This window comes from Anolis sagrei, chromosome 9 (genome assembly GCF_037176765.1).
Source record: "Anolis sagrei isolate rAnoSag1 chromosome 9, rAnoSag1.mat, whole genome shotgun sequence".
NCBI lineage: Eukaryota > Metazoa > Chordata > Lepidosauria > Squamata > Dactyloidae > Anolis > Anolis sagrei.
Window position 1 is genome coordinate 956,191 of NC_090029.1, and position 12,037 is coordinate 968,227.

Here is a 12,037-nt window from a genome sequence, read left to right on the forward strand (position 1 = left end):
TCCATTGTTGGTGGAGTTCAGAATGCTATTTTATTGTAGGTGAACTATCAATCCCAAATGCCAAGGCCTATTTCTCCCAAACTTCACCAGTATTCACATTTGGGCTTATAGAGTATTTGTGCCAAGTTTGGTCCAGATCCATCATTGTTTGAGTGCACAGTGCTCTCTGGAGGTGGGTGAACTACAACTCCCAAACTCAAGGTCAATGCCCACCAAACCCTTCCAGTATTTTCTGTTGGTCCTGGGAGTTCTCTGTGCCAAGTTTGGTTCACTTCCACCATTGATAGAGTTCAGAATGATATTTTATTGTAGGTGAACTATAAATCCCAAATGCCAAGGCCTATTTCTCCCAAACTTCACCAGTATACATTTGGGCATATTGAGTATTTGTGCCAAGTTTGGTCCAGATCCATCATTGTTTGAGTCCACAGTGCTCTCTGGATGTAGGTGAACTACAACTCCCAAACTCAAGATCAATGCCCACTAAACCCTTCCAGTATTTTCTGTTGGTCCTGGGAGTTCTGTGTGCCAAGTCTGGTTCACTTCCACCACTGATGGAGTTCAGAATGATATTTTATTGTAGGTGAACTATAAATCCCATATTTCAGTGGAACAACAAGCGAACTTTGGGCACAGCATAGGACTCCCCGCTACATTCTTTATCTTGTTATTGGAAGAAACTGTGCAACAGGCACAATTCTGTTACAAACCTGAACAGGAGTTGCAAAATAAGGACTCTGTAAGCTTTGAGTTACAAAAGAAACTAAGTTTACTAAGTACATACAACAGACCCGTCTTACTACAGCGAGCTACAATTCAGGAACTAGTCAAAACCGAAAGCCTCTTCACACCTGCTTATCTTCTCTTGCTGAGACGGGCTACTCCCTTCTGTTCCCAGCAAGAGCAAACCTTATCTTACTTTTCTCAAGTTCACTTAATCACAGCCTCGTAATATAAACATTCTACATCATTTCTAATTCACAGTGGCATCCCTATTCGTAATATATAGAAGCACATTTCAAACACATACATAACGAAATTAATCCTGACCAAATAGAGGTAAATACCTGCTCTCGGCACCGGCTGATCTTTTCAGACAAGACATCCGAATTATTTCGTTCCTCTTCAAGCTCAAGTTCCAGTTGTGAGATTTTGTCCTGAAAGGGAGGAGGCAACATGGGCTCAGTTGAAGAGGCTCTCCGCACATGCCATGGGACCCATCCTCAAGGGCCTTTGGGGCGCAAGATCAGGGAGATAGGGAGCATACAACACCCCCATTAAAACAGCTTCATTGGCTGCCAATAAGTTGCCGAGCCAAATTCAAGGTGCAGGTCATGACCTATAAAGCCCTAAAAGGTTCAGGTCCCACCTATCTCCGCGATCACATCTCCTTCTATGATTTTCCGGGGAGGCCCTCCTCTCGGTCCCACCTGCGTCACAAGCACGGTTGGTGGGGACGAGAGAGAGGACCTTCTTGGTGGTGGTCCCCCACCTCTGGAACGCCCTTCCAAGAGAAATAAGACTGGCCCCATCCCTCCCCTCCCTTCGTAAGAGCTTGAAGAATGCCTCTAGACCATGGCCATATAGCCCGAAAAAACCTGCAACAACCCATTATTATTATTACTACTAGCTGTACCCGCCACGCGTTGCTGTGGCCAACCTTCCCTCCCTCTTTCTCTCCTTCCTTCCCTCTTTTTCTTTCTCTATTTCTCTTCTTTCTTCCATCTCTACCTGTTTCTTTGCTCCCTTTCTTTGCTCTTTGGTTCCTTCCTTCCCTATCTTTCGTTCCTTCTCTCCTTCCTTCCCTCTCCTTTTCCTTTCACTTTTTTATTTCCTTCTCTCCTTCATTGCTTCTCTCCTTCCTTCCTTCCCTCTTTCCCTCCTTCTCTCGTTACTTCTTGACTGTCCCTTCCATTTAATATTGTATTTATATCTTACATAGAAGGAAGGAAAGGAAGAAGAAAGGAAGGAGGGACAGGAAGGAAGGAAAAACGAAAGGAGGCAGAGAAGGAGGGAAAGAAGGGAAGGAAGGAAAAGAAAGAAGGAGGGACAGGAAGGAAGGAAGAAGGAAGGAAGGAGGGAAATAAAGGAGGGGGTTAAAAAAGTAGGGAGGGAAGGAAATGAAGGGGAAGAAAATGAAGAAAGGGAAAGAAGGAGGAAAGGGAGGGAGGGAGGGAGGGAGGGAGGGAGGAAAAGAAAGAAAGGAGGAAGGATGGGGGGACAGGAAGGAAGGGAAGGAGGGAAAGAAGGAAAGAAAGGAGAAGGAAGGAAGAAAAGGAAAGAAAGGGAGAAAGGAAGGAAATGGAGGAAAGAAAGGAAGGGAGTGAGGGAGAGAAGGAAGGTCCTTCACTCAAGCACCCTCGACCTTCCTCACCTCCTCCTCCTCCTCCCCTTCTTCCTTGCCTGGGGGCTCCTCTGCTGCCGCTGCCACTCATCCCCCCTTCCTCTTCCAACAAGGAAAGGAGGAAGAGGTGGAGAAGACCGCCCTACTGACATAGCAGGGAAAGAGAAGGGGCTCCATGCGGCAAGCCTCCACTTCCACTCTCGCTTGCATGTGTGTGTGTGGCCGTGCACGCGTGCCTAGCTTTAACGGCTGGCTGTTTCCCCGCGAGGAGGAGGAGGAGGGGGCGTGGCCATGGGCCTCTTTGTGGACATGCAGTTTAGAAGTCCTTTCTGCTTGTTGTTTTCGTTGGGTTTTTTTGGTTTGGTTTTTTTTTTTTTTGTTTTTTTGAGTGAAGGACATACATTGGGTTGTTAGGGGTATCGTGTCAAAATTTGGTGTCAATTGCCCCAGTGGTTTTCGAGTTGTGTTAATCCCACAAACGAACATTACATTTTCATTTATATAGATCATCATCATCATTATTATTATCCTACAACAACCCATTATTATTATTATTATTATTATTATTATTATTATCCTACAACAACCCATTATTATTATTATTATTATTATTATACTACAACAACCCATTATTAGAAACCTATTATAAACCTACAACCCATTATTATTATTATTATTATTATTATTATTATTATTATTATTATTATCCTACAACAACCCATTATTAGAAACCTACAACAACCCTTTATTATTATTGTTGTTGTTGTTGTTGTTGTTGTTGTTGTTATTATTATTATTATCTTACAACAACCCATTATTATAAACCTACAACAACCCATTATTATTATTATCATTATTATTATTATTATTATTATTATTATTATTATTATTATTATCCTATAACCCATTATTGTAAACCTATTATAAACCTACAACCCATTATTATTATTATTATTATTATTATCATCATCATCATCATCATCATCATCATCATCATCGTCACTGGATTGAAGTAGGAGAGCACCAAGCGGGAGGCAGATAGATCCAAGCTTGGGAAAGATGGGCTTTTTGGTTGTTTTGCATCACAGCCCACCAAATCCTCTTCTAAACATGGGCAGTGGGCATGCTATGATTGGGGAGATTTGAGGACATGTGTCCAAAAAAGCAATGTCTCCAAAGCAATGTATCTTAAGCTCTCTGGAGGACGGAGGGGGGGCTGGAGAGGTGCCAGTGGCTGAGGCTTGGGGTGGGCATTGGGGGAGTGGGGCCCCTCACCTCCTCCCATCCCGGTCCACACTCCACCTACCTCCATCATCTTGGCTTGCCTGGCCCTGTCTTCTTTCAGGTGGTTTTTGGCTTCCAGTTCGTATTCCAGGGCTTTGACGGTCTGTTCCAGGAGCTGGGTTTTGGTAATGGCCTCATCTTGCGCTCTCTGGTGATCCCGTAATTCCTCCTCCATAAAACGCACCTGAAACAAAAGGAAACGTCACGTCAAAGTATTCGTTCTTTTTTTAAAGCTTGTAATAACATATGTTTTCTTTTGTGGTCTGTGGATTCACACTATGGCAGTGTTTCTCAACCTGGGGGTCGGGACCCCTGAGGGGGTCGCGAGGAGGTGTCAGAGGGGTCGTCAAAGACCATCAGAAAATACAGTATTTTCTGTTGATCATGGGGGTTCTGTGTGGGAAGTTTGGCTCAATTCTCTCATTGGTTGGGTTCAGAATGCTCTTTGATTGTAGGTGAACTACAATCTTTGATTGTAGCTTTTGGTGCTGATGGTCCTAAGGACCATACTTTCTTCTGCCCACAAGGTGGCAGCAGAGCAACAGCTTTTCGGGGGAAACACCTGTGGCGACGGCGGCAGCAGCAGCATCCTCAGGAAAGGATGGCTTCTGAAGTTCAACAGGTCTTTAGGTAATGCTTCCTCAGCCTCAAACTGTGAGCCAAGGTCTCCCGGCTTGCCAGAATGTGTTCAAGGGATCAGTAGGGGCCCTGACCTCTGAACCTCTTCCTGGTCTTTGGAGAACCAGTCAGGGGAGCGTGCTGCACCCAGAGGCGTCCTAGCTAATTTTCAACGGTAAGCAAACAGTATTTTGGCGCCCCCCCCCCCCCCAACCAACCATTGATAGATATTTTCTGTTTGTCGTGGGAGTTCTGTGTGCCATATTTGGTTCAATTCCATCATTGGTGGAGTTCAGAATGCTCTTTGATTGTAGGTGAACTATACATCCCAGTAACTACACTTGCCGCACTTGCTCCCTTGCCTGACCCGCTTTGGGTCCGGAGGCGTGCCTGAAGACCCCGGCGTGTGCACCAAAAGTCACCTCTTCTCCTGACTTTCTCCTCAGCCATTGGGACCGAGAGAGAGAGAGAGAGAGAGAGGTGGAGATGCCCACCTTTCCTGAAGGTAGGCACAAAAACAAAGGAGGGAGCGGAGGTGGGAGATACCTCCAGCCGGAGGGGCTCTCTCTCTCTCTCCCTCTCTCTTGGTCCCGATGGCTGAAGAGAAAGTCAGGAGAAGAGGCGACTTTTGGTGCGCACGCTGGGGTCTTCAGGCACGCCTCTGGACCCGAAGCGGGCCAGGCGCGGCAGCTCCGCCCCTTGGCCCACCCGCAGATTGGGGAGAGGAGAGGAGGCGAGTGGAGCGCCGGGGGATCGGGAAAGGGAGCCGGTCATGGGGAAGGGATCAAACGCGGAGAACGATTAAGTACCGGCTCTGCACCCCTGACAAAAAAAAAAGTGTTCTGCGACCGCTTACTTCACGTAATGGACGAGCCGCCCTGGCTGCACCACGTTTGTTAATAAGCTGTTTCCTAAGCTAAACAGGCTCCTGGTACTTGAAATCTCCTCTTGTAGTATTGATGAGTTCTTAATATTATGCATCCTTCCATTCGTTGGCTTTACCCTGTTGGAAATCGCAACCTTCCAAGCCTCCACTAACTGTTTGTGAATGTGTATAATTCTTAACCTACGTATATTGCCGTGGGAGCTTTGAATGCGATTGTCCTACTTCTTGGCAGAATGGGGTTGGACTGGAGGGGCCACGAGGTCTCTTCCAACTCCAGGACTCTATTTATTTAATTATCGTGTCAATATCAACCAGAAAATTGTATTACATTTTAAACAATTTTTTAAACAAACAAACAAAACACAAAGTTTGCAAGCTTGGTAGTGGATTAGATGTCCTTCGACCAGTATCTAGCCATGTGGAGTGCCTCTGGTGTTGCCGCAAGGAGGTCCTCCCTTGTGCCTCATGTGGCAGGGCTCAGGGTGCATTGCAGCAGGTGGTCAGTGGTTTGCTCCTCTCCACACTCGCACGTCGTGGATTCCACTTTGTGGCCCCATTTCTTGAGGTTGGCTCTGCATCTCGTGGTGCCCGAGCGCAGTCTCTTCAGCGCCTTCCAAGTCGCCCTGTCTTCTGTGTGCCCAGGGGGGAGTCTCTCATTTGGTATCAGTTCTGGGTTTGAGCCTGCCACTTTTGGACTCCACTTGCTGAGGTGTTCCAGCGAGTGTCTCTGTAGATCTTAGAAAACTATTTCTAGATTTAAGTCGTTGACGTGCTGGCTGATACCCAAACAGGGGATGAGCTGGAGATGTCTCTGCCTTGGTCCTTTCACTATTGGCTGCTACTTCCCGGCGGATGTCAAGTGGTGCAATACCGGCTAAGCAGTGTAATTTCTCCAGTGGTGTAGGGCGCAGACACCCCCTGATAATGCGGCATGTCTCATTAAGAGCCACATCCACTGTTTTAGTGTGGTGAGATGTGTTCCACACTGGGCATGCGTACTCAGCAGCAGAGTAGCACAGCGCAAGGGCAGATGCCTTCACTGTATCTGGTTGTGATCCCCAGGTTGTGCCAGTCAGCTTTCGTATGATATTGTTTCTAGCACCCACTTTTTGCTTGATGTTCAGGCAGTGCTTCTTGTAGGTCAGGGCATGGTCCAGAGTGACTCCTCCCAGGTATTAAGGTGTGCTGCAATGCTCCCGTGGGATTCCTCCCCAGGTCATAATCCTCAGAGCTCAGGATGCTTGTCTGTTCTTAAGGTGAAAGGCACATGTCTGTGTTTTAGATGGATTAGGTATTTGTAGAACAGAAATTTAATTAAGTAGAATCATAGGACTCTATGATTCTATGTAATTAAATTTCTATTGTTATTGTTTACCTGTGAATTATACTAATTGTATTGTTTATTTTTGGAGCCCCCGGTGGCGCAGTGGGTTAAAGCACTGAGCTGCTGAGCTTGTTGATCGAAAGGTCGCAGGTTCGATTCTGGGGAGTGGCGTGAGCTTCCGCTGTCAGCCCTAGCTTCTGCCAACCTAGCAGTTCGAAAACATGCAAATGTGAGTAGATCAATAGGTACCGCTCCGGCGGGAAGGTAACTGCGCTCCATGCAGTCTTGGAGGTCATGTGGCCGCTGGGTCTTCGGCTTAGAAATGGAGATGAGCACCACACCCCAGAGTCAGACATGACTGGACTTAATGTTAGGGGACAACCTCTACCTTTACCTTTATTGTTTATTTTGTTTATTGCTTGTTGTTTATTATTGCTTGTTTTTGATGTGTTGTTGGGCTTGGTCTCATGTAAGCCGCACCGAGATGGTGGCGGGGTATAAATAAAGTAGTTATTATTATTATTATTATTATTATTATTATTATTATTATTATTATGTACATTTTGGTTCGCCAGTTTGACTGGACCTCTTTGTTCCTACCTTTTTAAAATACTAAGTGTCTCACCCCCTTCTCTGGTCTAATCTCCCCTGATAGTGGTATAATCAGTGGGATTTTTTTCAACCATTAAAATAAAGAGAAATGTAAATATACAGTTGGTTCAACAACCATCCTCCCTCTTCCTTTTGACGGCTTCATATATTTTTGGGTGAACTGCACGTTCATATATTTTAGGAGGTGCCTGTGTGTTGTATGCTGATGGTGTGGGCGTCATACCATACAACCCGAAAAATGTCAGGATTAATTTAGTTATGTATGTGTTTTTAATGTCCTTTTATGTATTGCAAAGATGAATGCTACTGTGAATTGAAAATGCCATGCAGAAATGTTTGAGGCTGTGATTAAGTGAACTTGAGAAAAGTAAGATAAGGTTTGTTCTCGCTGAGAACAGAAGGGAGTTGCCAGTCTCAGCAAGAGAAGATAAGCAGGTGTGAAGAGGCTTTCGGTTTTGACTAGTTCCTGAATTGTAGCTCGCTGTAGAAAGACGTGTCTGGTGTATGTGTGCAGAAGTCATTGATACTGTGTATATGTTTAACTGTTAGAATATGTTCGTGTTAGTAACAGTAGCTGAAGCTAGAGTTAACTGGTTGTATCCACAGCGAGGTTGCCAAGGAGACCAGGCAGGAGAGTGAGAGGTGGGCGGAGCCAAGCAAGAAAATGTTATCTGCGTTTTTGAAAAGAAGCAGTTCAGTTGGGAGTTGAGAGTTGGAGTTAGCAGTTGAGAGTGGAGAGTGGAGAAGCAGTGTGTGTGAATAGCCGGAGGTTTCTTCAGTCTAGGAAGGCTGAAGGGGGAAACCTAAATAGTTTCTTTAGTCAGAGAGGACTAAGGGAAGCTTGTTTAGATCACTAGTCAGGGAAGGACTAGAGATTTAGGATTTGATCAAGAAAAGATCAAATTGGAAGGCTATTCACATTAGGAAACATTGTTTAATAAAGTGCTTCACCTCAGTAAAAGTCAATCACAAGTTGTGTCATATAGAAGAGTGAACTGTATTGCAAACCAAGTTACATTCGAAGTTCTATAAGTTATTCCAAGTTATTTAACAGCCTGCAACCATACGCTTTGTACATAATAAACTTATTAACTTTTGTTGAAGACCGTTTCATCTCCATTAATCTGCGTCTGGGGAGCCAGTTCTCATCGGCAATACCTCACGTTGGCAGCAGTTACCTTAATTTACCAGTAATAATTGGCCTCCTCTATAACAAATTCTTATACACCATTGAGGCCTGAGATTCATTACATCCATCATCATCCACACCTGTATAATTGGTGGCAGAATTTAAGAACGAACCTGTGCAATTGGTGACAGAGGGTGGGTTCTTTAAAGTTAAAAACCCTATACCCTGTCTGTTGTTGGAATAGCACCTTCGCAATTGGCACAACTGTACAACTGGTGCGTGCAGACTTCGCAAATGTACTTAGTAAACTTAGTTTCTTTTGTTACTCAAAGCCTGCAGAGTCCTTAGTTTGCAACTCAGTGTCTGCGTGATCTAGCATTCCTTCCGCTGGGTATCGTCAATCTCTGACAAAAAAACTACAACAACCCATTGCCGGGTGATTCTTTCAAGGAGAAATACCCACAAGGGAACTGGCCTGGGAGCCATTATACCTCCTCTTGTAGTTTGAGAGTGGCCAGATGTGCCTTTTCCAGCTCCAGGTTCTTGTCTTTCAGCTGCCTCTGTGTCTCTGCAAGTTCCCGTCGATTTTTCTCTTTGTAGTCATCGAGCTGGTTCTGGAGCTCCAGGCTTGACGCCCGCGAAACCTCGATAATTTCTGCCATCTAGCAAAAAGGAAAACAGGTTCGTGAATGAGGTGGAGCACACCAAGTCTTCTTGCCAAGGAAGCTGGGGAGAGACCGGTGCCCAAAGCAAAAGCTGCCAAGGCGCCTGCCTGCTTGTGATGCTCGCGGGCAGAGGCGGCCCTAGGTAATTTTCAATGGTAAGCAAACAGTATTTTGGCGGCCCCCACCAATCATTGATATATATATTCTGTTCATCGTGGGAGTTCTGTGTGCCATATTTGGTTCAATTCCATCATTGGTGGAGTTCAGAATGCTCTTTGATTGCGCCCCTGGCAAAAAAATTGTTCTGCGACCGCTTACTTTGCATAATGGACAAGCCGCCCCTGCTCACAGGAGTGGGCGGAGGGTGGCACAACGAGGGCACTGGCTCCCACATCGAAACTTCCCTTCAGCCCCTGGATTTTGAGCATTGCAGAGAGTGGGGCTGGGGATGATGGAGGTTGTCGCCCAAAGCAGGGAAAAGCTCCCTTAAGAGCTCAGATTGGAGGCAATACGCTGCAGGAGGGACACATCTTTAATCTGCCCTGCTATTTTTAATGCTGGCTTCGAGGTGACCCTTAGGTTGTGTGTGTGTGGGGGGGGGGGGGGGCGGCGCAACCGGATTAAGAGCAACAATACCGGGATTGTGGCGCATCTGGCTGGGAGTCAGCTGCATTACGATCACTACTGACCGAAAGGTCATGAATCCGAAGCCAGCCCAGGTCAGAGTGAGCTTCCGACCAATTTTGTGTAGGAAATTTTGGAAATTTAGGTACCGCATATGCGGGGAGGCAAATTTAACTAATTTACGACACCATAAAAATATCCAGCAAGGACTCACAGACACTCAACGGAGTACAAATGAGGACAAATTGTTTGTATACATGACCACAGCAGCAAGACTGAATTATGCAAAATGGTGGAAACTAAAAATATGACCTCAAAAAGAGGATTGGATAAAGAAAATCCTCGATACAATGGATATGGACAAACTAACACACCTACTATCAAAAATACAAAATAAGCCAATGAAGGTGACGGACTGGACACCATTGGCGACATGGCTAAAGGAAAACAAAGTGAAACTATTGATTTAAGAAGAGGAATGGGTGTATGTATATACTAGGCTTGGTTGATCGTGTTCGTTAGTTTCTAAACTCGTTATGAATTCGTATTTAAATTTGCTTTCGATCCAATATCGAGCCATGCAGGAATAGTGTGAGGAGTAATTAAGAATCGAAACAATTTTTCCAATTTTGGTAATTATTTTCGTATGTATTATTATATTATATTATTATTGTATATTATATTATTATAATTGTATATTATTATATTATATTATTATGATATTATATTATATGTTATAATTGTATGTTATTATATTATATTAATATAATTGTATATTAAAGCACCCCTGACAGATGGCCATCTATTCTTAATAATAATAATATAATATAATATAGAATAATAATAATAATAGTGTTAAGCTGCTGGGCCAGGAAGACATTTAGCTGGGTTAAGACAAGCTGTTTTAAAGCGTTTTAAAGACTGGATTCCTGTAAGTGCGGACTCCGTTCTGACTTTGGATTGTTTTTGGATGGACATCTACTTCTGACTTAATCTTCTGCTTTTGGATGTGCTATGGGCTTGGGACAGTTTCTTGATAATATAATATAATATAATATAATATAATATAATATAATATAATATAATATAATATTTATTTATTTGTTTGTTTGTTTCTTGCATTTATTAACCGCCGCTCTCAGCCCTAGGGCGACTCGCGGCGGTGTACAGCACATAAAAGACAATTTACAATGAGCCAAGACGACAGAACTAACATCACTAATACACAAACATCTAATTATACTAAAATAATCCGCTCCGTCTTATCGTGGAATCATAATCAATCTCGTAGTCGTAGTCCATTCCAGTTGTCATTTCCAGTAACATAGCACTCAGTTAAATGCCTTCTCGAATAGCCATGTCTTCAGGCTCTTACGGAAGGCCATAAGGGAGGGCGCCTGTCTGATGTCTGCAGGGAGGGAGTTCCACAGCCGGGGGGCCACCACCGAGAAGGCCCTCTCTCTCGTCCCCACCAGACGTGCCTGTGAAGCAGGCGGGATCGAGAGAAGGGCCTCCCCAGATGATCTCAAGGTCCTCGTGGGCTCATAGGCCGAGATGCGGTCCGTAAGGTATTTTGGGCCAGAACCGTTTAGGGCTTTGTAGGCCAACACCAGCACCTTGAATTGGGCCCGGTAGCAGATCGGCAGCCAGTGGAGCTGGAACAACAAGGGCGTTGTATGCTCCCTGCGTCCCGCTCCTGTTAACAACATGGCTGCCGCGCGCTGGACTAGCTGAAGCTTCCGGGCCGTCTTCAAGGGCAGCCCCACGTAGAGAGCGTTGCAGTAGTCAAGGCGGGATGTGACCAGAGCGTGGACTACCGTGGCCAAGTCAGACTTCCCAAGGTACGGGCGCAGCTGGCGCACGAGCCTAAGCTGTGCAAATGCTCCCCTGGTCACCGCCGAAACCTGGGGCTCCAGGTTCAGCGATGAGTCCAGGGTCACACCCAAGCTGCGAACCTGCGTCTTCAGGGGGAGTGCGACCCCATCCAACACAGGCTGTAACCCTATGCCCTGTTCGGCCTTGCGACTGACCAGGAGTGCCTCTGTCTTGTCTGGATTCAACTTAAATTTGTTCGCCCTCATCCAGACCGTCACAGCGGCCAAGCACCGGTTCAGGACCTGGACAGCCTCCTTAGTAGCAGGTGGGAAGGAGTGACAGAGTTGGACATCATCTGCGTACAGATGACACCGCACCCCGAAACTCCGGATGATCTCACCCAGCGGCTTCATGTAGATGTTAAACAACATGGGGGACAGTATAGATCCCTGTGGAATATAGTTGTTAGTTTTATCACACCAACCACAGAGGGAGAGGGAAGCTTCAGAAGTTCCCCTTGTCCCGTTGGGAGGGTTTTTTTGCGTATTGCGCAATTGCGTCCGCCATTAATGAATTGATTTGTATATTTCCAAATTTCATAAATATCGAAATTTTGAAATTTGAAATTTCGGAAATCCTCTCAGATTAGAAACGCGGGCGCTCCCTAGATACGAAACGAGTTTAGAACCAAATTTTGTCTTGATCAACCAAGCCTAGTATATACATATACATATAC

The 12,037-nt window shown here is 45.2% G+C and overlaps 1 protein-coding gene across 3 annotated transcripts in view; it reads right to left on the reverse strand.

The window, feature by feature from the left end:
* CGNL1 (cingulin like 1) overlaps positions 1–12,037 on the reverse strand; it is a 113,050-nt gene that overhangs the window by 14,534 nt on the left and 86,479 nt on the right. For 2 of the 3 annotated variants that reach the window (XM_067471187.1, XM_067471188.1), the window contains exons 12-14: positions 8,689–8,859; positions 3,651–3,812; positions 1,068–1,157 (exon numbers count right to left, since the gene is read on the reverse strand). In XM_067471187.1, coding sequence (XP_067327288.1) covers positions 1,068–1,157; positions 3,651–3,812; positions 8,689–8,859 — 423 coding nt within the window. The remainder of the gene's footprint in view (positions 1–1,067; positions 1,158–3,650; positions 3,813–8,688; positions 8,860–12,037) is intronic. The other variant, XM_067471189.1, reaches the window with a different exon arrangement.